General features: G+C 45.2%; 1 protein-coding gene across 11 annotated transcripts in view; it reads right to left on the bottom strand.

Moving 5' to 3' along the window:
- The window catches only part of osbpl8 (oxysterol binding protein-like 8), a 152,150-nt gene that overhangs the window by 32,187 nt on the left and 95,397 nt on the right, over positions 1-24,566 (bottom strand). For 7 of the 11 annotated variants that reach the window (XM_071332062.1, XM_071332067.1, XM_071332064.1 and 4 more), the window contains one exon: positions 17,915-18,160. The exons of the other annotated variants lie outside the window; for them this stretch is intronic. In XM_071332062.1, coding sequence (XP_071188163.1) covers positions 17,915-18,160 — 246 coding nt within the window. The remainder of the gene's footprint in view (positions 1-17,914; positions 18,161-24,566) is intronic. 11 annotated transcript variants of the gene reach the window in all.

Below are 24,566 nucleotides of genomic sequence, written 5' to 3'. Positions count from 1 at the left end.
TATTTGGGCTGCAATTTCTTAGGCTGGTAACTCTAATGAACTTATCCTCTGCAGCAGAGGTAACTCTGTGTCTACCATTCCTATGGCGGTCCTCCTGAGAGCCAGTTTCATCATAGCGCTTGATGGTTTTTGCGACTGCACGTGAAGAAACTGACAAAGTTCTTGACATTTCTGACATGTCTTAAAGTAATGATGGACTGTCGTTTCTCTTCGCTTATTTGAGCTGTTCTTGCCATAATATGGACTTGGTCTTTTACCAAATAGGGCTATCTTCTGTATACCCCCCTACCTTGTCACAACACAACTGATTGGCTCAAACGCATTAAAAAGGAAATAAATTACACAAATCAACTTTTAAGAAGGCACACCTGTTAATTGAAATGCATTCCAGGTGATTACCTCATGAAGCTGGTTGAGAGAATGCCAAGAGTATGCAAAGCGGTCATCAAGGCAAAGGGTGGCTACTTTGAAGAATCTCAAATATAAAATATATTTTGATTTGTTTAACACTTTTTTGGTTACCACATGATTCCATATGTGTTATTTCATAGTTTTGATGTCTTCACTATTACTCTACAATGTAGAAAACAGTAAAAAAAAGAAAAACCTTTGAATAAGTAGGTGTTCTCGACCCTTGGACCGGTAGTGTATTTGCACATAAGTATCAAATCAAATACAATTGGTGTAGACTTTACAGTGAAATACTTGCTCACGAACCTTTCCCGAAGATGCAGAGTTAAAAAACGATAATAATAATAAAGAAATACACAAGAATGGAGCTATATACAGGGAGTACCAGTACCAGATCAATGTGGAGCTATATACAGGGAGTACCAGTACCAGATCAATGTGGAGCTATATACAGGGAGTACCAGTACCAGATCAATGTGGAGCTATATACAGGGAGTACCAGTACCAGATCAATGTGGAGCTATATACAGGGAGTACCAGATCAATGTGGGGCTATATACAGGGAGTACCAGATCAATGTGGAGCTATACACAGGGAGTACCAGTACCAGATCAATGTGGAGCTATATACAGGGAGTACCAGATCAATGTGGAGCTATATACAGGGAGTACCAGTACCAGATCAATGTGGAGCTATATACAGGGAGTACCAGTACCAGATCAATGTGGAGCTATACACAGGGAGTACCAGTACCAGATCAATGTGGAGCTATACACAGGGAATACCAGTACCAGATCAATGTGGAGCTATATACAGGGAGTACCAGTACCAGATCAATGTAGAGCTATATACAGGGAGTACCAGTACCAAATCAATGTGGAGCTATATATAGGGAGTACCAGTATCAGATCAATGTGGAGCTATATACAGGGAGTACCAGTACCAGATCAATGTGGAGCTATATACAGGGAGTACCAGATCAATGTGGAGCTATATACAGGGAGTACCAGTACCAGATCAATGTGGAGCTTTATACAGGGAGTACCAGTACCAGATCAATGTGGAGTTATATACAGGGAGTACCAGATCAATGTGGCACTATATACAGGGAGTACCAGATCAATGTAGAGCTATATACAGGGAGTACCAGATCAATGTGGCACTATATACAGGGAGTACCAGATCAATGTAGAGCTATATACAGGGAGTATCAGTACCAGATCAATGTGGAGTTATATACAGGGAGTACCAGTACCAGATCAATGTGGAGCTATATACAGGGAGTACCAGTACCAGATCAATGTGGAGCTATATACAGGGAGTACCAGTACCAGATCAATGTGGAGCTTTACACAGGGAGTACCAGTACCAGATCGATGTGGGGCTATATACAGGGAGTACCAGTACCAGATCAATGTGGGGCTATATACAGGGAGTACCAGTACCAGATCAATGTGGAGTTATATACAGGGAGTACCAGATCAATGTGGAGCTATATACAGAGAGTACCAGTACCAGATCAATGTGGGGCTATATACAGGGAGTACCAGATCAATGTGGATCTATACACAGGGAGTACCAGTACCAGATCAATGTGGAGTTTTATACAGGGAGTACCAGATCAATGTGGCGCTATATACATGGAGTACCAGTACCAGATCAATGTGGAGTTATATACAGGGAGTACCAGATCAATGTGGCGCTATATACATGGAGTACCAGTACCAGATCAATGTGGAGTTATATACAGGGAGTACCAGATCAATGTGGAGCTATATACAGGGAGTACCAGTACCAGATCAATGTGGAGTTATATACAGGGAGTACCAGATCAATGTGGAGCTATATACAGGGAGTACCAGTACCAGATCAATGTGGAGCTATATACAGGGAGTACCAGATCAATGTGGATCTATACACAGGGAGTACCAGTACCAGATCAATGTGGATCTATACACAGGGAGTACCAGTACCAGATCAATGTGGATCTATACACAGGGAGTACCAGTACCAGATCAATGTGCAGATGTAGGAGATATTTGGTATAGTGATAACATTGTATCGGGAGGTCAGTTCCCAGCCCTAGTTTGGTTTAATGAGTCAGATAGTCAGGCTAAGTCCCAAATCACACCCTATTCCCTACACACTATATACAGGGTACCAGATTTTAGGATGCAGATGGTACACACAGCGACATGACGCCCACAGGAGACAGGCTTCACCAAGTCCACAAGTCCACATTGGCATATGGAAAGTTACTGCACTTTCAGAGATGACATGGGATTTCTCTGTCAGGGGCTGAACACCTGGCCCTGATAATAGAACCTTATAGCCCACTAAATCTAATCCAGGTTCCTCATGTCTAAATGCTCCCACTAAGATGAAAGTAGGGGAAGTTCAATCACCTGCATGTTGCACAGCAAGGGAGCTTGTGAATAATTCATTAGGACTGCGTCCCAAATTCTCTTTAGGGCCCATATGACTCTGGTAAAATGTAGTGCACTATATAGGGAGTAGGGATGCATCCTAGATCTCAGCAGTCTGAAAAGCAGATCAGTATGACAGCTGTCTTAAAGTGTTGTTTCTGATTCACTGGTGTGAGATTGACAACATCTGATAGAAAATGAGCTGTGATTGACACAGCCCCCTGGTGCCAACCTCACACACACACACACACACACACACACACACACACACACACACACACACACACACACACACACACACACACACACACACACACACACACAGTGCCAAAGCAGATTGCCAGATCACTAACAGGAGGAACATTGCCACTGAGTCAGAGAGGACGTTCTCTATCTGCTGTTCTCACTGCAGCCATTAAGAGACGACTATGAGAGACATCCAAGGTTAAGCTGCTCAAACAACCAGCCTGGATCCAAACAGTGCATAGATCAACGTCAACATCTGATCTGAGATCTGACATGAACAGATTCTGTCGAACTAGACAGGTCCTCTCTTCAGGGATTTATCGCTAAATGCCTTTCGGTTGTCAAAATTCAAACTAAGGGGATTATTAAGTAGTCAACCCGTTACTCTGTGAAAAGGTCCATTAGTGAGAAATTCTAAAGCTTTTAAAGATGGACTGCAGCGATGGAGATAATGATTCATAGCATACTGTAGTCCCGGGCTGGAAAGCAGCAGACTATCACAGCTACCGCTCAAAGCTATACATTACATTTTACGAGGAGAGATTTACTGCTCGTTCTGATCTTTCCACCGCTGTATTACAAGGATAAATCAGTATGGTAACAAGCTTCAAATCATTCGGCTGGCTCCAGCACGAAGCAGCTCTCCTGCTATAAAACAAACAGAGACAGGGCCCCTGCCTTTATCTGTGTCAAATTAATGCCCGCTGTAAAACACACCTTACGTCATTAACAAGTGGAGAAGGGACACGTTGAGCACCAGAGGCCAATGCTCTGGTATGGATTCTACTCATAACCATCAATACCATGAATATAAATGACTGAAGACGATTCACGGACTACCAATTCTATTAGACATAAGGGCATATGACATGTCTCCTGAGATCTGCCACCACAACCACCTCAACATACGCAGCACAATCAAGAGCTACTATTGAGGGTTGTCAACAATTACAATATATATTAGGTCTATGAAATAGAATGATTATTACAAGATTGATCGTCTCACAAGCACAATCAAAAGCTGCTGTTGGGTTTCAAAAACAACCCGTTATGTAATATATATGTATGTTTTAAACAACCCGTTATGTAATATATATGTATGTTTTAAACAACACGTCTCGTTTTGTGGAGATCTGAGGACAATGTCGTGGGATGAAATGACGACAGACTGGAGAGGGGCGCTTGAGAGGCTCCTCCAGGCCCCACACATCCTCAGAACCCACTCATCAAGCTCATCTCCATGGAGACAAGGTGGCCCCAAGTGCACTTAGAAGGACCCTTCCTATTTCCAATATATGGTCTAGGGCACTAGGGTTGGGTCGGGGCACACTCAGTGAGACTCTCCAGGGTTTGTCTCCTCCATCTTCAAAAAGGAAATTGGTTATGCAACGAGCACCATCTCATTACCAAAACCTAGAGAAAGGGGAGAGAGATGCGTTTAGGCTTGAAGGAGAGGCTCTTGGGTAATCAGGCTACTCAAAGCCTATTCACTGCCATCTTGTGCAGACAGACAGTTCACACACAAACACACACACACACACACACACACACACACACACACACACACACACACACACACACACACACACACACACACACACACACACACACACACACACACACACACACACACACACACACACACACACACACACACACACACACACAGACAGACCGCTAGCATTGTCGAGCGTCTACCGGCCGAGAGTAATCAGCACCTCTGAACAGAGTGCCGGTCGTAACTTGCAAACATGAGTGCAAACCGAATCTACATTTAGAAACGGGCCAAAAATGACGGCCGTCAGTCGCCAACGGCTGGTAACTACAACACAAAGCTCCAACAACAAACGAACTAACGACAAATGAAAAGGCTGCTTGCTTACTGTGCAAACTGACAATGGGTCCTTTAGACAACAGGACAAATAAGGAGGTGTAAAAAAAATAGACTTGCTGTTTACCCTTAACCAACTTGTTTTATATTTTAATTTGATTTAACCTTTATTTAATTAGGCAAGTCAGTTAAGAACAAATTCGTATTTACAATGACAGCCTACACCGGCCAAACCCTGACGACGCTGGGCCAATTGTGCGCCACCCTATCAGTAGACTACATTATATTAGTCTTATAAGAGGCTAGTCAGTAAGTTACATGCAGTATGCTGTCTGAGTGTAAAGCTCTTATAGCAGAACATGTCATTGATCATTGTAACTGTTTTTAATGTACTCTTTTTTAATGTGTTTACGCTGACTACTTCCTGCTGACCTCTTGCCAGGTCCCCCCCCCTAGGTCTTTTCCTGGTTCTAACAAGAGGGCGATCAGGGTGCCTACAACTGCAAATCAAATTTGCAACGTCAGTCTCACCAGTAAGAGATGCTGTTTGTCCCAAATGGCACCCCATTCCCTATGGGCCCTAGTCAAGAGTGCCATTTGGGTAGCCATGATCCTATTAAAATGTTATTGATGTTGGAAAAGGCTGAGTCATGGCTGTGGTTCAATGAAATGTTTATCATTGGTTTCTCTTCTATCCCTGAGGAGTAATTATAGAAGGCTATACAGCATCCTTGTTAGGGGTGCACCTGGCTGGGTCCTGTTTAGTAGACACCAAACCGAAGAAAACAGAGTAAAACCGGAAGGAACTACTAGGATATGTCCGGTAAAAAAAATGGCAATTTTCGATTTCCGCTGCATTTGGTTTTGAAACGTTTTGCTAAGGTGTGCCCTAATTAACACAATATTTTTTTGGGGTGTGAGTAGTGATGAATTAATGGTGTCCTGTACTTTGCTGTAGCTACAAAGATGCATGCGTGTAATATCTGCCTATAACCCACCTCTTGAATGTATTGATTGGATGTGCCCTGCAGTATGTCATCAAGTGTTGATAGTTGAGTTAGTTGATGTAAACAGTGTGAACACCTACAGTCACACATGCAAGCAGTGCCCTGACTGACTAGCACTACAGTCATCTTGCTCTGCAACAAACATCTGAGAGAAACAGAGAAGGGATCGAGAAAGAGAGAATATTGTATAAATAGTGACAGAGCAAAGGGAAGGAGAAGAAAAAGATAGGACACCCTATTCCCTACGTAGTGCACTACTTTTGATAGAGCTCTGGTCAAAAGCAGTGCAATACATCGGTTATAGCGTGTCACTTGGGAAGCTCTCATTCTGAAGGCTCTATGGAGAGATGTGCTAGAGAGAAATGGCTGACTGGTTGACACAAAGCTCTCTGTAAACCTTAGTCATTCATCTACCTTGTTAAATGAAGACTATCTGTCTGGATAGGTTGAGTCAACTGTCTAGCAGGGCCAGACAATGTTTATTAATTCAAATTAAATCCATTTGATATATCACCTCCCTTTAAGGATATTGGACATTAGAGGGATGTTAGGTTATTTGGCTGAGGAGTTTCAGATGGGGCATCTTTGTGTGTGTGTGTGTGTGTGTGTGTGTGTGTGTGTGTGTGTGTGTGTGTGTGTGTGCAGAAATCACATTTAGTTTATGGTTATTCATCTTAAACCTCTCTGGGATACTTGGCCAAAAGCCAGTAAAAGTGCAGAGCGCCATATTCAAATAAATTACTATAAAAATCTAACTTTCATGAAATCACACATGCAATACACCAAATTAAAGCTACACTTGCTGTGAATCCAGCCAACATGTCAGATTTCAAATAGGCTTTTCGGCGAAAGCAAACGATGCTATTATCTGAGGATAGCACCATAGTAAAGAGAGAGAAGAATATTTCAACCCTGCAGATATAAAACGCACAAAACGCAGAAATAAAGATATAATTCATGCCTTACCTTTGACGAGCTTCTGTTGTTGACACTCCAATATGTCCCATAAACATCACAAATGGTCCTTTTGTTTGATTTATTCCGTCGATATATATCCAAAATGTCCATTTATTTGGCGCGTTTGATCCAGAAAAACACCGGTTCCAACTTGTGCAACGTGACTACAAAATATCTCAAAAGTTACCTATAAACTTTGCCAAAACATTTCAAACTACTTTTGTAATACAACTTTAGGTATTTTTTAACGTAAATAATCGATAAAATTGAAGATGGGATGATCTGTGTTCAATACAGGATTAAAACAAACTGTAGCTAGCTTTCTGGTCACGCGCCTCTATCTAACAGTACACTTCAAGTTACCCTCGTTCTGGATGGCCGTACTTCTTCATTACACAAAAATAAAACCTCAACCAATTTCTAAAGACTGTTGACATCCAGTGGAAGTGGTAGGAACTGCAAGAAGGTCAATTAGAAATCTGGATTCCCAATGAAACCCCATTGAAAAGAGAGTGACCTAAAAAACAAAAGATCTGAATGGTTTGTCCTCGGGGTTTCTCCTGCTAAATAAGTTCTGTTATACTCACAGACATGATTCAAACTGTTTTAGAAACTTCAGAGTGTTTTCTATCCAAATCTACTAACAATATGCATATCTTATCTTCTGGGGATGAGTAGCTGCCAGTTGAATTTGGGTATGCTTTTCATCCAAACGTGAAAATGCTGCCCTCTATCCTAGAGAAGAGAACATGCTCCAGGATGCAACGGTGTGCGTCCTTCTTACCGAATTCTGATGCACACTTTGAAGATATTTACTTTTCCTCAGCAAACAAGACCAGTAATGAATCACTTGACTCACTTGCCTATGTTAATCTACAATCCCCCATAGTGGAAAAGTTGACCTATTATAATGGTCAGCTTGTCGTTCTGTGCGAGAAAGAAATAGCCTATTCTCAACAAACTGTGGCCGTTGTGGGACGATAGATCCCAAATTCATACAGCCAGTAGGCCTAAGCTACATCCCAAATTCATACAGCCAGTAGGCCTAGGCTACATCCCAAATTCATACAGCCAGTAGGCCTAGGCTACATCCCAAATTCATACAGCCAGTAGGCCTAGGCTACATCCCAAATTCATACAGCCAGTAGGCCTAGGCTACATCCCAAATTCATACAGCCAGTAGGCCTAGGCTACATCCCAAATTCATACAGCCAGTAGGCCTAGGCTACATCCCATATTCATACAGCCAGTAGGCCTAGGCTACATCCCAAATTCATACAGCCAGTAGGCCTAGGCTACATCCCAAATTCATACAGCCAGTAGGCCTAGGCTACATCCCAAATTCATACAGCCAATAGGCCTAGGCTACATCCCATATTCATACAGCCAGTAGGCCTAGGCTACATCCCATATTCACACAGCCAGTAGGCCTAGGCTACATCCCATATTCACACAGCCAGTAGGCCTAGGCTACATCCCATATTCACACAGCCAGTAGGCCTAGGCTACATCCCATATTCACACAGCCAGTAGGCCTAGGCTACATCCCATATTCACACAGCCAGTAGGCCTAGGCTACATCCCATATTCATACAGCCAGTAGGCCTAGGCTACATCCCATATTCACACAGCCAGTAGGCCTAGGCTACATCCCATATTCATACAGCCAGTAGGCCTAGGCTACATCCCATATTCACACAGCCAGTAGGCCTAGGCTACATCCCATATTCATACAGCCAGTAGGCCTAGGCTACATCCCATATTCATACAGCCAGTAGGCCTAGGCTACATCCCATATTCATACAGCCAGTAGTCCTAGGCTACATCCCATATTCATACAGCCAGTAGGCCTAGGCTACATCCCATATTCACACAGCCAGTAGGCCTAGGCTACATCCCATATTCACACAGCCAGTAGGCCTAGGCTACATCCCATATTCACACAGCCAGTAGGCCTAGGCTACATCCCATATTCACACAGCCAGTAGGCCTAGGCTACATCCCATATTCATACAGCCAGTAGTCCTAGGCTACATCCCATATTCACACAGCCAGTAGGCCTAGGCTACATCCCATATTCATACAGCCAGTAGGCCTAGGCTACATCCCATATTCATACAGCCAGTAGTCCTAGGCTACATCCCATATTCACACAGCCAGTAGACCTAGGCTACATCCCATATTCATACAGCCAGTAGTCCTAGACTACATCCCATATTCACACAGCCAGTAGGCCTAGGCTACATCCCATATTCATACAGCCAGTAGGCCTAGGCTACATCCCATATTCATACAGCCAGTAGGCCTAGGCTACATCCCATATTCACACAGCCAGTAGGCCTAGGCTACATCCCATATTCATACAGCCAGTAGTCCTAGGCTACATCCCATATTCATACAGCCAGTAGACCTAGGCTACATCCCATATTCATACAGCCAGTAGGCCTAGGCTACATCCCATATTCACACAGCCAGTAGGCCTAGGCTACATCCCAAATTCACACAGCCAGTAGGCCTAGGCTACATCCCATATTCACACAGCCAGTAGGCCTAGGCTACATCCCATATTCATACAGCCAGTAGGCCTAGGCTACATCCCATATTCATACAGCCAGTAGGCCTAGGCTACATCCCATATTCACACAGCCAGTAGGCCTAGGCTACATCCCATATTCATACAGCCAGTAGGCCTAGGCTACATCCCATATTCACACAGCCAGTAGGCCTAGGCTACATCCCATATTCACACAGCCAGTAGGCCTAGGCTACATCCCATATTCATACAGCCAGTAGGCCTAGGCTACATCCCATATTCATACAGCCAGTAGTCCTAGGCTACATCCCATATTCACACAGCCAGTAGGCCTAGGCTACATCCCATATTCACACAGCCAGTAGGCCTAGGCTACATCCCATATTCACACAGCCAGTAGGCCTAGGCTACATCCCATATTCATACAGCCAGTAGTCCTAGGCTACATCCCATATTCATACAGCCAGTAGACCTAGGCTACATCCCATATTCATACAGCCAGTAGTCCTAGGCTACATCCCATATTCACACAGCCAGTAGGCCTAGGCTACATCCCATATTCACACAGCCAGTAGGCCTAGGCTACATCCCATATTCACACAGCCAGTAGGCCTAGGCTACATCCCATATTCATACAGCCAGTAGTCCTAGGCTACATCCCATATTCATACAGCCAGTAGACCTAGGCTACATCCCATATTCATACAGCCAGTAGTCCTAGGCTACATCCCATATTCATACAGCCAGTAGACCTAGGCTACATCCCATATTCATACAGCCAGTAGTCCTAGGCTACATCCCATATTCATACAGCCAGTAGTCCTAGGCTACATCCCATATTCATACAGCCAGTAGTCCTAGGCTACATCCCATATTCACACAGCCAGTAGGCCTAGGCTACATCCCATATTCATACAGCCAGTAGGCCTAGGCTACATCCCATATTCATACAGCCAGTAGTCCTAGGCTACATCCCATATTCATACAGCCAGTAGTCCTAGGCTACATCCCATATTCATACAGCCAGTAGGCCTAGGCTACATCCCAAAACACGTTAAAAAGCAATGATGTTCATGCAACAGATCTTTAGGGATGTTTGATGACAAAATTTGTGAGCACAGCACAACAAAGGGAGTCCAAAAATGTATTGTATGCTGCTGCATAAATTATGTAATACGCCAGGGAGATATGTATACTGTAGCTAAGAAAGTAATACTAAGTGTATGTTGTGTAGTAAGCTGTTAGTAGCCCATGTGCTTCACTCTAATAATTTGGTCCATTTCCCCCTCATAACAGCCTACTGTTCTGACTTGGATGTCCACATGTAGCCTTTAGCTTGTTTTAGAGATATGTAATCATTGAATATTGTAAGACCTTTCATTGTCTGCTGATATGCCCCCTTTATTTATCCTATGGTTCTGACTTGGTGTACAGGGAGAATACTGTAAAACAGCCCATGTTCTGAATTCTGTTGCTGTACATTTCAAAAGTTCTGAACAAATAGTTTTATTGACTACGTCCGCCCTAGCTCGCTAATGAATGTCTTAAAATCGAAATTACGCACTGCCTCTAATCCGCCCAACGTCCCCTTACTCCATAGCTTGTACATCGACATATCAGCTATGTTTTTTTTAAAGGCAGTAAATGAGGCTGAATGAACTGTTTCGCTGCCAGACAAGGCTCCGCTGATAGCCAGGTGTAGCAGTGGTAATGATTCACTCCATGGTGCTGAAAAAGAAAGCTCTGGTGTTGGGACAGCTTTATGTAGGGCCTAACAGTTTGTGGGCACTGTTTGTCACCGTTGTAGTGCAATTAATGTATTTTTTATTGTTGTGTTGTGCTGTGCTGTGTAAAGGCTTTGCTGGCAGTTTACCCCACCAAGATTGACATGCTAAAATCGCCATTGAATAGGCTAAAATTCATTTTTTCACAATAGGATCATCATATTTTTGGGGGACAATTGGCCGGCACCAATTTTATTTCTCGGCTTTAAATTTTTTTTAAATGGGGGGGGGCTAAAAGCCGGCTATCACTGGATAACGGAAACCCTGGTGTGTGTGTCATTATGATTGAACATATCTAATGCTGGATGAGAGCACATACACACAAATTAGCTCTTTATGTCTGAAATCCTACTGATGTCATTGAATCGTTTAGACTGTAAGGGGATTGATGACGCTTTAACAAACACCTTGCAGGTAAATCACGTGAATATTAATGAATTTGGTAATGAAAAGTCAATCTGACTAGATATAAAACTGGGGAGAGAGACAAACCCCAGTTATTGCAAAGGGAGCATAAACCAGTGGTTGATAAGGCCTTATGCTTAGGGAGCATAAACCACTGGTTTATAAGGCCTTATACTTAGGGAGCATAAACCAGTGGTTTATAAGGCCTTATGCTTCACATTTCTCTCTGCTTATCCTCCAAAGAAACACTCAACATTCTCCCTAGATAAACCTAGATCTTAGGCTGACAAGAAACCAAGAAAGTCTCTTGTCACTGCACACCAATGCTAACCAACGCAAACCAAGGCTAACCAAAATGGCCTTTCAACAGTGAGATCTGTTTGTCGTTTGCCTAACCTAACGCAGCAGGCGTAAAAAGAAACGCCTGAGCGGGTCAACTGAAACCGGAAGCAAAAAGTTCAGGCTTCACCTGTTCTCTGCTTCCCCCTGAAAAACGGATGCTTGTGGTTTCTGACTACCCACTGAGGGTGTACCAATGCTAACCAAAATAACATTTCAACAGTCAGAGTTCTTTGTTCCCTCTTCTCCATAACTAAAGTGAATATCAACACCCATTTGAGGATGTTGATGTGGAACCAACCACAAGCATCCATTTTCCATCCAGTCCCAGTGAGATGGTCCGTACCATGATGCTGTGAGGGGGGTGGCATGGCACCGTACTTGCACCCTGAACAACAGATATGTTCTTTAGGGATGGATCATTATATAAGACAGTGAAGTGTACATTGTGTGTGTGTGTGTGTTTTTGTCATGTCTATGGATGGAGTGCACACACACACACGGCATGACAGCTTTGACGAACACTGACACTGTCGCCACGTTTTCGGGAAGAACTGAAAGGTTCCCTAGCAACAGCTGGCTTGACGACAATTGGGGAAGGGTGAAAACATTACCTGCTATACGCACTAGGATAAAGCCTCAATTTTGAGTTTTGGGGGCATAAATCAGTGTGCAGGCAGGTATGCTGTTTGCTTTACATTTGCCATGGCAACAAGGTCACCATCACCATTTTGACTCTGGGTCTGATGGAGCAGCACGGAGCAGGATGGAGCAGCACGGAGCAGGATGGAGCAGCACGGAGCAGGATAGAGCAGCACAGAGCAGGATGGAGCAGCACGGAGCAGGATAGAGCAGCACAGAGCAGGATGGAGCAGCACAGAGCAGGATGGAGCAGCACGGAGCAGGATGGACCAGGATGGAGCAGCACAGAGCAGGATGGAGCAGCACGGCGCAGGATGGAGCAGCACGGCGCAGGATGGGATAGCATGGTGCTACAGTGGGATAGCATGGTGCTACAGTGGGATAGCATGATGCAGTGCTACAGTGGGATAGCATGGCGCAGTGCTACAGTGGGATAGCATGGCGCAGTGCTACAGTGGGATAGCATGGCGCAGTGCTACAGTGGGATAGCATGATGCAGTGCTACAGTGGGATAGCATGGCGCAGTGCTACAGTGGGATAGCATGGCGCAGTGCTACAGTGGGATAGCATGGCGCAGTGCTACAGTGGGATAGCATGGTGCAGTGCTACAGTGGGATAGCATGATGCAGTGCTACAGTGGGATAGCATGGTGCAGTGCTACAGTGGGATAGCATAGTGCAGTGCTACAGTGGGATAGCATAGTGCAGTGCTACAGTGGGATAGCATGGTGCTACAGTGGGATAGCATGATGCAGTGCTACAGTGGGATAGCATGATGCAGTGCTATAGTGGGATAGCATGGTGCAGTGCTACAGTGGGATAGCATGGTGCAGTGCTACAGTGGGATAGCATGGTGCTACAGTGGGATAGCATGGTGCAGTGCTACAGTGGGATAGCATGGTGCTACAGTGGGATAGCATGATGCAGTGCTACAGTGGGATAGCATGGTGCAGTGCTACAGTGGAAGGCAGGCCTGTAGCAATCTCGGGAGTTTTTAAAGAGACCGGTATTGCTCCTAAAACCTGTTGCAATTTACTTCAGAACATCAGAGGTCATTGTGCTACGTCCACAGGACAGTGGGAGGGGTCAAAATACACATTTCCTTTGCAAAACAGACAATAAACGGGCAATCTGCTGGATAGCTACACCCATTTTTGGACTTTTGAATTAATGATATACAGTACCAGTCAAAAGTTTGGACACACCTACTCATTTATTTGTACTATTTTCTACATTGTAGAATAATAGTGAAGACACCAATAGTGTGCAAAGCTGTCATCATGGCAGAGGGTAGCTACTTTGAATAATCTCAAAAATAAAATATATTTTGATTTGTTTAACACTTGTTTGGTTATTACATGTGTTACTTAATAGTGAAGACATCAAAACTATTAGTATACAATGTAGAAAAAATGTAAAAGTAAAGAAAAACCCTTGAATGAGTATGTGTGTCCATTGATTGTTGAAGGATATAAATGTACAAATGCCTCATGAGCATAGTTCAACTGTCTTACCCCATCAGAACCACAAATATAAGCTTTTGGGTTCTGATGTATAGCCAGAAGACAAGGTTAAAACTATCATTTCTGATGTATAGCCAGGAGACAAGGTTAAAACTATCATTTCTGATGTACAGTCGTGGCCAAAAGTTTTGAGAATGACACAAATATACATTTTCACAAAGTCTGCTGCCTCAGTGTCTTTAGATATTTTTGTCAGATGTTACTAAGGAATACTGAAGTATAATTACAAGCATTTAATAAGTGTCAAAGGCTTTTATTGACAATTACATGAAGTTGATGCAAAGAGTCAATATTTGCAGTGTTAACCCTTCTTTTTCAAGACCTCTGCAATCCGCACTGGCATGCTGTCAATTAACTTCTGGGACACATCCTGACTGATGGCAGCCCATTCATGCATAATCAATGCTTGGAGTTTGTCAGAATTTGTGGGGTTTTGTTTGTCCACCCGCCTCTTGAGGATTGACCACAAGTTCTCAATGGGATTAAGGTCTGGGGAGTTTCCTGGCCATGGACCCAAAATATTAATGTTTTGTTCCCCGAGCCACTTAGTTATCACTTTTGCCTTATGGCAAGGTGCTCCATCATGCTGGAAAAGGCATTGTTCGTCACCAAACTGTTCCTGGATAGTTGGGAGAAGTTGCTCTCGGAGGATGTGTTGGTACCGTTCATGGCTGTGTTCTTGGGAAAGATTGTGAGCGAGCCCACTCCCTTGGCTGAGAAGCAACCCCACACATGAATGGTCTCAGGATGCTTTACTGTTGGCATGACACAGGACGGATGGTAGCGCTCACCTTGTCTTCTCCGGACGCCCCAAACAATTGGAAAGGGAATTCACCAGAGAAAGCGACTTTACCCCAGTCCTCAGCAGTTCAATCCCTGTACCTTTTGCAGAATATCAGTCTGTCCCTGATGTCTTCTCCGGACACCCCAAACAATTGGAAAGGGAATTCACCAGAGAAAGCGACTATACCCCAGTCCTCAGCAGTCCAATCCCTGTACCTTTTGCAGAATATCAGTCTGTCCCTGATGTTTTTCCTGGAGAGAAGTGGCTTCTTTGCTGCCCTTCTTGACACCAGGCCATCCTCCAAAAGTCTTCGCCTCACTGTGCGTGCAGATGCACTCACACCTGCCTGCTGCCATTCCTGAGCAAGCTCTGTACTGTAGGTGCCCCGATCCCGCAGCTGAATCAACTTTAGGAGACGGTCCTGGCACTTGCTGGACTTTCTTGGGCGCCCTGAAGCCATCTTCACAACAATTGTACTGCTCTCCTTGAAGTTCTTGATGAGCCGATAAATGGTTGATTTAGGTGTAATCTTACTGGCAGCAATATCCTTGCCTGTGAAGCCCTTTTTGTGCAAAGCAATGATGACGGCACATGTTTCCTTGCAGGTAACCATGGTTGACAGAGGAAGAACAATGATTCCAAGCACCACCCTCCTTTTGAAGCTTCCAGTCTGCTATTCGAACTCAAGCAGCATGACAGAGTGATCTCCAGCCTTGTCCTCGTCAACACTCACACCTGTGTTAACAAGAGAATCACTGACATGATGTCAAGCTGGTCCTTTTGTGGCAGGGCTGAAATGCAGTGGAAATGTTTTTTGGGGGATTCAGTTCATTTGCATGGCAAAGAGGGTCTTTGCAATTCATCTGATCACTCTTCATAACATTCTGGAGTATATGCAAATAGCCATCATACAAACTGAGGCAGCAGACGTTTTGAAAGGTTAAAACTATAATTTCTGATGTATAGCCAGAAGACAAGGTTAAAACTATCATTTCTGACGTACAGCCAGAAGACGAGTTTAAAACTATCATTTCTGATGTATAGCCAGAAGACAAGGTTAAAACTATCATTTTGATCTCATGGGTGGGCTGTCCTTGAATCCACAGCTCTGTCGATGAATTTGAGAGTGGTTCCATTTCTCCAGTCCCATCCCTCAGCATTCTTACCAAAACAGTGGTGGGGTGCCCTCTTTGTTACTGTTTGAACTGCAGATTACCCCTTTAAGGTGGAAAGCGATGCAGCCTGTCATCACATGGCGAGACTGGCAATGGTCTCAAATGGCACCCTATTCCCAATATAGTGCACCATTTTTGACCAATTAATAGGGAATAGGGTGCCATTTGGGATGCAACCCTGTAATGACTTTGTAATGACGTGCTGCAATGGTTACTCTGACCCAGGGGTGATCCAAATTACAGGGCTCATCTGCTGCAGGGCTCATCTGCTGCAGGGCTCATCTGCGAAAGAGATCGTGGTCTCAGCATGACTCCCTGCTTAAATAAAGGTTCATTAAAAATAAATCCGTACTGCCATTCCGTTGTCAACAGAGCTAGCAGAGCACCGCAATTCCACCCTTTCTCCATTTCCCCATTCATGACCTCCAAAACCAATTCATGTTCAGCCTGCAAACAACGGCCAGCAACAACAACAACACAAACAGGGGAGTGTTCATTGGCAGTCGGCATGGACCGGATCATCCTCGGCTACGCTGCCAGTGTTGCTGGCCAGACAAAGCCACTTCATCTTTGGGGAGGATAATATTTCAAACGAGTGGTCGTGGGCTAGGAGCTATTAGGACACTGATATTTTCTGTCTGTCTTTTTGGTGCACGTGATTGGTCTATTAATAGGCCGCCGCCCAGGTTAATCTGCTGAGTCATTGGCCCCTCACTGGCACCTCCTGTGGAAGCTAGAGAAGCTAGCCCCAGGTAACCCTGAAAGAGGGGGGGACCAGAGCCCAGAGCCCAGGACCAGAGAAGCTGGAGTACTGATGAAACTGTGTGGAGATCGTCTCCAAAATGGCAGATATACTTTTGATAGGTTAAGCTATATACAACCTGATGAACCTGATGCTTAAATGTAACGTTGGTTGATAATAAGGAAATAGTATCACGTACCTATTTTTATTGAGATTACATTTGGCTGAAGAGAAAGAGAGAATGCAACCAGCCTGTACCAGCCGTCTCCGGTGAATCGGCAATCTTTGTGAAAAGCCTGCGGTTCTCCTGGCAGGGAGAGAGCTTCTTAGACAGTCTTCAACAGAGATGAATGGAGGCTGTGTCGGCTCGGTGGCTGGGAGGCTGACAGGCTGACAGGTTAAAAACATCACACTCACTACAGAAGCTTTAGGTCTAATTCACTTGACTTGACGTTCTGTGAAAGCTCTGCTGATCTCACGCTCAGGTGGACGGCCACTCCAAAGCAGCGCACAGTTACTCGGGCTACCGAGTACGATATAATACGTTTGCATATGACCCGAGTACATTTCTATACAAGGAAAAATATGTATTAAAAGTATATTCTAATATAAGAATTCAAAACTCTAAGACGAAATAGATTCGACAGGTTCAACATCAGAATCTACATCAGGCAATGCAAAAAGGAACATCAAGAGAATTGCCCCAATACTGTGACAGTATACTGAAAACAATAACCTCCTGCACATTAGTATCTGAAATAACAGTCACAGTCCACAAGCAGTATCTAGGGGTTACGACTCTGTCTCTACAGGGAACAAGCACACAGGTAACTCTGCTACAGGGACACCACTACAGCAACAGTGTACCTGTAGTTCCAATATTTCTACAGTGTCCATCTAGAACACAATAGACCTTCAAATAACAGCACAGTCACCGTCCACAACCAGTATCTAGGGGTTACGACTCTATAGGGAACAAGCACACAGGTCACTTGGCTACAGTACAGAGGGTACTACTCAAAGCAACAGCTAGCCTACAACTAGCTGGGTGTAGAAGAGCCCGCGGCAGGGCAGGCTCCTCATCAGAGGGGAAGGGTGAGGGGTCCCCACCTGGCAGCGAGAGGGGCGACAGCTCGTTGTAGCCCCCAAAAGAGGCGTTGCGGATGAGCTTGCGTCCGTCGGGGTGTGGGGTCCGCGGCGAGCTGGTCGTGCCGCACGTTGAGAAGCGGCGACGGCACAGCGCTCCCTCCTCCTTCATCATGGGGCTGGCGAGAGCCCGGGGGGGCCTGAGGAGGGCCTGCTGGGGATCAGCGGGGGCCAAGCAGGGCGAAGCCGCTGACCGCGAAATGCTCAGATCTGATCGCCCGCAGCCAGGCACACACACAGGACACAGCAAGCACAGCAACTCAGTCTCAAGGCACTCAAAGCATTGCAGCACAATTTATCGCTTTCTCCCTCCCTCTCTCTTGTTCCCACCCTCTCTTTCTCCCTCTCTCTCCTGTGTGTGTGTGTGTGTGTGAGTGCAAGGGGAGGAGGCTCTGAGTACTACGCTGAGGAATCAGCAGAGTCCCTCCCTCCCCCTGCTACTCCATGCAGCAGCAGTGTACAGAAGAGTTGCATCTTATCTAGCCTACTCCATGGAACAGCCTCCTACCCCTCTTTCTCTTTCCTTCTTTCAATGAATAGCTCTACTTTTCTCACTGCCAACCATTCTCCCCCCTCCTGTCTCCCTCCTGTCTCCCTCCTCCTGTCTCCCTCCTCCTGTCTCCCTCCTCCAGTCTCCCTCCTCCAGTCTCCCTCCTCCAGTCTCCCTCCTCCAGTCTCCCTCCTCCAGTCTCCCTCCTCCAGTCTCCCTCCTCCAGTCTCCCTCCTCCAGTCTCCCTCCTCCAGTCTCCCTCCTCCAGTCTCCCTCCTCCTGTCTCCCTCCTCCTGTCTCCCTCCTCCTGTCTCCCTCCTCCTGTCTTCCTCCTCCTGTCTTCCTCCTCCTGTCTTCCTCCTCCTGTCTCCCTCCTCCTGTCCTCTCTTTCCCTCTTGTTTTTTGTCTTTCATTTTCTCCTCTCTGTACACGGTATTTCTCTGTATTTTAGCAGAAGCTATTATCCAGCAATTAAGGCTAAGTGCCTTGCTCAAGGGCACATTGTCACATTTTTTCACCTGGTCGGCTCGTGGATTCGAACCAGCGACCTTTCGGTTACTGGCCCAAAGCTCTTACTCGCTAGGCTACCTGCCGCTCTGCCGTGGTATATCCTCTCACGGTATCTCTCCTAAATCTCTATCCCTTCTCCTTGAACAAACAACACAGCTCAGATGAATATCACCCCTCTCTTCCTGCTCACTCTCTTTCTCACAGTGTGTGAGTGTGTGGCACAATCCGAAACGTCTAACTGACGACTCCAGCTACAGCAATCAGACACCTGCTACCACATAATAAACACACACACCAGACACTAACACACACACTAGACACTAACACACACACTAGACACTAACACACACACAAATGTAAAAAGACAGTCTCTGTTGACCCTGCCTGTGAGGACGGACAAACTCTCTGCATGCCCTATCGTATTCCCCAGACACAAATACCAAACTGGCCAGTTGACTTCCCCAATGCTTGTCTGGCCAATCAATTCCTTTGAGCCCCTCAGGTAGAACACCAAGCCTGTTACTGAGCCCCTCAGGTAAAATACCAAGCCTGTTAGTGAGCCCCTCAGGTAAAATACCAAGCCTGTTACTGAGCCCCTCAGGTAAAATACCAAGCCTGTTACTGAGCCCCTCAGGTAAAATACCAAGCCTGTTACTGAGCCCCTCAGGTAAAATACCAAGCCTGTTACTGAGCCCCTCAGGTAAAATACCAAGCCTGTTACTGAGCCCCTCAGGTAAAATACCAAGCCTGTTAGTGAGCCCCTCAGGTAGAATACCAAGCCTGTTATGGAGCCCCTCAGGTAAAATACCAAGCCTGTTACTGAGCCCCTCAGGTAGAATACCAAGCCTGTTACTGAGCCCCTCAGGTAAAATACCAAGCCTGTTACTGAGCCCCTCAGGTAGAACACCAAGCCTGTTACGGAGCCCCTCAGGTAAAACACCAAGCCTGTTACTGAGCCCCTCAGGTAAAATACCAAGCCTGTTACTGAGCCCCTCAGGTAAAATACCAAGCCTGTTACTGAGCCCCTCAGGTAGAATACCAAGCCTGTTACTGAGCCCCTCAGGTAGAATACCAAGCCTGTTACTGAGCCCCTCAGGTAGAACACCAAGCCTGTTACTGAGCCCCTCAGGTAAAACACCAAGCCTGTTACTGAGCCCCTCAGGTAGAATACCAAGCCTGTTACTGAGCCCCTCAGGTAGAATACCAAGCCTGTTACTGAGCCCCTCGGGTAAAATACCAAGCCTGTTACTGAGCCCCTCAGGTAAAATACCAAGCCTGTTACTGAGCCCCTCAGGTAAAATACCAAGCCTGTTACTGAGCCCCTCAGGTAAAATACCAAGCCTGTTACTGAGCCCCTCAGGTAAAATACCAAGCCTGTTCCTGAGCCTCTCAGGTAAAATACCAAGCCTGTTACTGAGCCCCTCAGGTAAAATACCAAGCCTGTTCCTGAGCCTCTCAGGTAAAACACCAAGCCTGTTACTGAGCCCCTCAGGTAAAACACCAAGCCTGTTACTGAGCCCCTCATGTAAAACACCAAGCCTGTTACTGTGCCCCTCAGGTAAAACACCAAGCCTGTTACTGAGCCCCTCAGGTAAAACACCAAGCCTGTTACTGAGCCCCTCAGGTAAAATACCAAGCCTGTTACTGAGCCCCTCAGGTAGAACACCAAGCCTGTTACTGAGCCCCTCAGGTAGAACACCAAGCCTGTTACTGAGCCCCTCAGGTAGAATACCAAGCCTGTTACTGAGCCCCTCAGGTAGAACACCAAGCCTGTTACTGAGCCCCTCAGGTAGAACATCAAGTGGCTATAATTTATTTCCCTTTTTTTCTCATCTGTAGCTCCGTGCACTGCAATCAAGGCCGTTTATGTTTCAGGACCACAGCCCATTCTACCTGTCAAAAACAGTGTGTGTTGAAGGATCAAAAAGCAATTTTCTGACCTGTAGTTTGCCATTTGTGGCTTGCTATTTGTCAGTCTACTAGCAACCAGCATGACAGGAGTCGCATTTGGAGAAAACTAATGGATAACAAACACTGTGAAACAGGGTCTTCTCAAGACAATACCCTCAGGGACACACAGTAAGTGTTTAATAAAGTCAACTAATTAACATGCTGTTAATACCAATGCTCATAATGATACTGTGTCCAAGGTCACACAACAGAAATGGCTATGGGACAGTTGATCAATATTTCCCCCACTCTAGGTATTGATCTCTGGGACTGCAATCTCAAGGGGACAGTTCAGACGCTCAGCTAGGAGAAGACTGGCACCACGACTGGCACCAGGAACAGGTTAAGAAGACTGGCACCACGACTGGCACCAGGAACAGGTTAAGAAGACTGTGCTGCCCCAGTCACCCTGACAGAACATTTTGTCCAGAAGAAAGGTCTGTTGCAGGTCCAGAACAAAAGGGTACAAGAGAAGTAGGTGCATTGAGAAAAGAGTCTCAAGGAGCACCAATGGTTATCTCTATGAAAACCAATAGGCCCCACCTGGTCCTTATCGTCGAAATAGAATCTCCAGAGCATTGCTGTTTTTCCATCCACAAGATTCCTGGCATCCTCCCATCCCATTCAACTGACCCTTCCCTCCTAATGTTTCCTTGTTTGTTCTGTCAACAGCTGCGGCCCTTCAGTGCCCTCTGGCCAATTAAGGCGTGTTATCTATATTTCCGAATGGAAGGCGTCATTCCATCCCTGTCTGTTTAGAGACGAGGCTAACAACCGCTTTCATAACAGCTCCCGAGTTCTGTGAGCGAGCGGTGATGTCACAGCGTTGCTCGGCGACACTTGGAAGGAAAAAAGTGTGTCCCCAAATGTTACCTTATTTCTGACATAGTGCACTACTTCTGACCAGACCCCTATAGGCCCAGATCAACAGTAGTGCACTTTACAGGGAATAGTGAGCCATTTGGGACACAAACACAGATCCCCGAGCAAACAGGCTAATTAACACAGGTAATTAAGATGTTCTGGAGTATGTATAATTCAAAATCCTAGGCCTGATTAACCCTGCTCCCTCAAAGGAAAGTTCAGATGGTGCAAATTAATAAATGGCCTTTTTAAGAAACGAATCAAACTTCACAAAGATGTTGGGCCAACAATGTGACAAACAGTTGAGGTGTTTTGCTCCACCCCCTGGGTTAGGTTTGGTCTCCAACCTCCATTGGGGTAAAAGTAGTAGTCTAAGCATCAGAAGGCCAGAAGTGGACCCGGAAGCATCAGGCATGTTGCTGTCATGTCAGGAAATAGTGCGTGAGGGTATTTAGGGAGTACCCACATTAGGTAAGTGTTTGCAGACAAATATTGGGTCAGCCAAACAAAGTCCCCAGGCATTCTGCATGTGTCCACCATATCCACACTACTGGCCTGGGTCAACATATCAGGAGATAAAGATAGTCCAGGTCAATAGCCTGGGTCAACATATCAGGAGATAAAGATAGTCCAGGTCAATAGCCTGGGTCAACATATCAGGAGATAACGATAGTCCTGGTCAATAGCCTGGGTCAACATATCAGGAGATAAAGATAGTCCAGGTCAATAGCCTGGGTCAACATATCAGGAGATAACGATAGTCCTGGTCAATAGCCTGGGTCAACATATCAGGAGATAACGATAGTCCTGGTCAATAGCCTGGGTCAACATATCAGGAGATAAAGATAGTCCAGGTCAATAGCCTGGGTCAACATATCAGGAGATAAAGATAGTCCAGGTCAATAGCCTGGGTCAACATATCAGGAGATAAAGATAGTCCAGGTCAATAGCCTGGGTCAACATATCAGGAGATAAAGATAGTCCAGGTCAATAGCCTGGGTCAACATATCAGGAGATAAAGATAGTCCAGGTCAATAGCCTGGGTCAACATGTCCTGGGATAAAGATAGTCCAGGTCAATATTCTGGGTCAACGTATCAGGAGATAAAGATAGTCCAGGTCAATATCCTGGGTAAACATATCAGAAGCTAAAGATAGTCCAGGTCAATATTCTGGGTCAACATATCAGAAGATAAAGATAGTCCAGGTCAATAGCCTGGGTCAACATATCAGGAGATAAAGATAGTCCAGGTCAATAGCCTGGGTCAACATATCAGGAGATAAAGATAGTCCAGGTCAATAGCCTGGGTCAACGTATCAGGAGATAAAGATAGTCCAGGTCAATAGCCTGGGTCAACATATCAGGAGATAAAGATAGTCCAGGTCAATAGCCTGGGTCAACGTATCAGGAGATAAAGATAGTCCAGGTCAATAGCCTGGGTCAACATATCAGGAGATAAAGATAGTCCAGGTCAATAGCCTGGGTCAACATATCAGGAGATAACGATAGTCCTGGTCAATAGCCTGGGTCAACATATCCTGAGATAAAGATAGTCCAGGTCAATAGCCTGGGTCAACATATCAGGAGATAAAGATAGTCCAGGTCAATAGCCTGGGTCAACATATCAGGAGATAAAGATAGTCCAGGCCAACACATAATACATGATGCATGGCTATGCATGTATACAGAAACATCTGCATTAAGTGACTGGACAGTCGTCAGCTAATGTGCCTTGAACAGATTAGCATTTTAACGACTCACCACAATAGTCTCTCTGGAGGGAAGTTTTCTTCCCCCTCCCCCAACCTTAGCCAGATAGTGGGGAAAAAGGCAAAACTGATCCAAGATCAGCATCTAGAGCAACTTTACCCTACACTGTGACCGAACCACAGTCTCCACTGTATTTTTACACAGACGGCTAGCTATCACATCTCCCTGTGTGTAACACTAGCCCCTGCATGCAGGATCAAGAAACAATGGGTCTCCATTACAGTACACCATATGGAATCTGCATATCAGGAAGTAGAACAACAACAGGGAGCACTTTATTTTACAGTAGGTGATGTTTCCACTGGTACTTACCAGGTATTTAATAGGAAACAGTGTGGCAACAATGGATAGTTTCTAGTATTTAATAGGAAATGTTGTGGCAACAAAGGATACGTTCTGGTACTTACCTCAAAGAACTCAACACCAACCATCTCGGCACCAATGACCATATATATGGTCATATTAGTGTTTGCTAATAGCTAAATACTGTGTCACGTTGGATGGGCAATGCAATCCTGAGTAAATAGGGGTTCAATGGTTGGCATTTCCTGGGTAGAGTGCTCTGCTATGTTTACATTCAGGCTACATTAACTCATGTCTAATGTCAACAAATGTTGATTGAAGTCTTGGCCTGGTATTTGTATTGTTCGCTAATTACTGTAATGTAATGCCGGCTAGCTGAAAACGTATCCATAGAGTACAGGTTTAGGTGGGGAAATGGGGAAGGGTTAATAACAGTAGGTTTTTCTTTCTTAAAAGGATAGTTCACTCAAAAACAATATTTTTGTATTTTGTTCATTAGTCCACTGTAAATACATCCCCGGGAAATGTTTCATGTCAGCAGTCAAGTCAGAGCACTTTCAGTACAGAGCATAAACTGTGATGATGCGTTTTGCAGGTTTTGAGTGACCTAGCCCTTTAATCAAGTAAAGCTGGGCAGTGGGGCAGGCTCATCTGCCACAGCTTCCGGAGAAGGAAGATATTAGCAGCAGGCATGCATAGCTCTTTGGGTGCATGATGATCCCCCGCTAC

The sequence above is a fragment of the Salvelinus alpinus genome, chromosome 11 (assembly GCF_045679555.1).
Source record: "Salvelinus alpinus chromosome 11, SLU_Salpinus.1, whole genome shotgun sequence".
NCBI lineage: Eukaryota > Metazoa > Chordata > Actinopteri > Salmoniformes > Salmonidae > Salvelinus > Salvelinus alpinus.
This window is presented reverse-complemented; position numbering and strand designations above follow the sequence as displayed.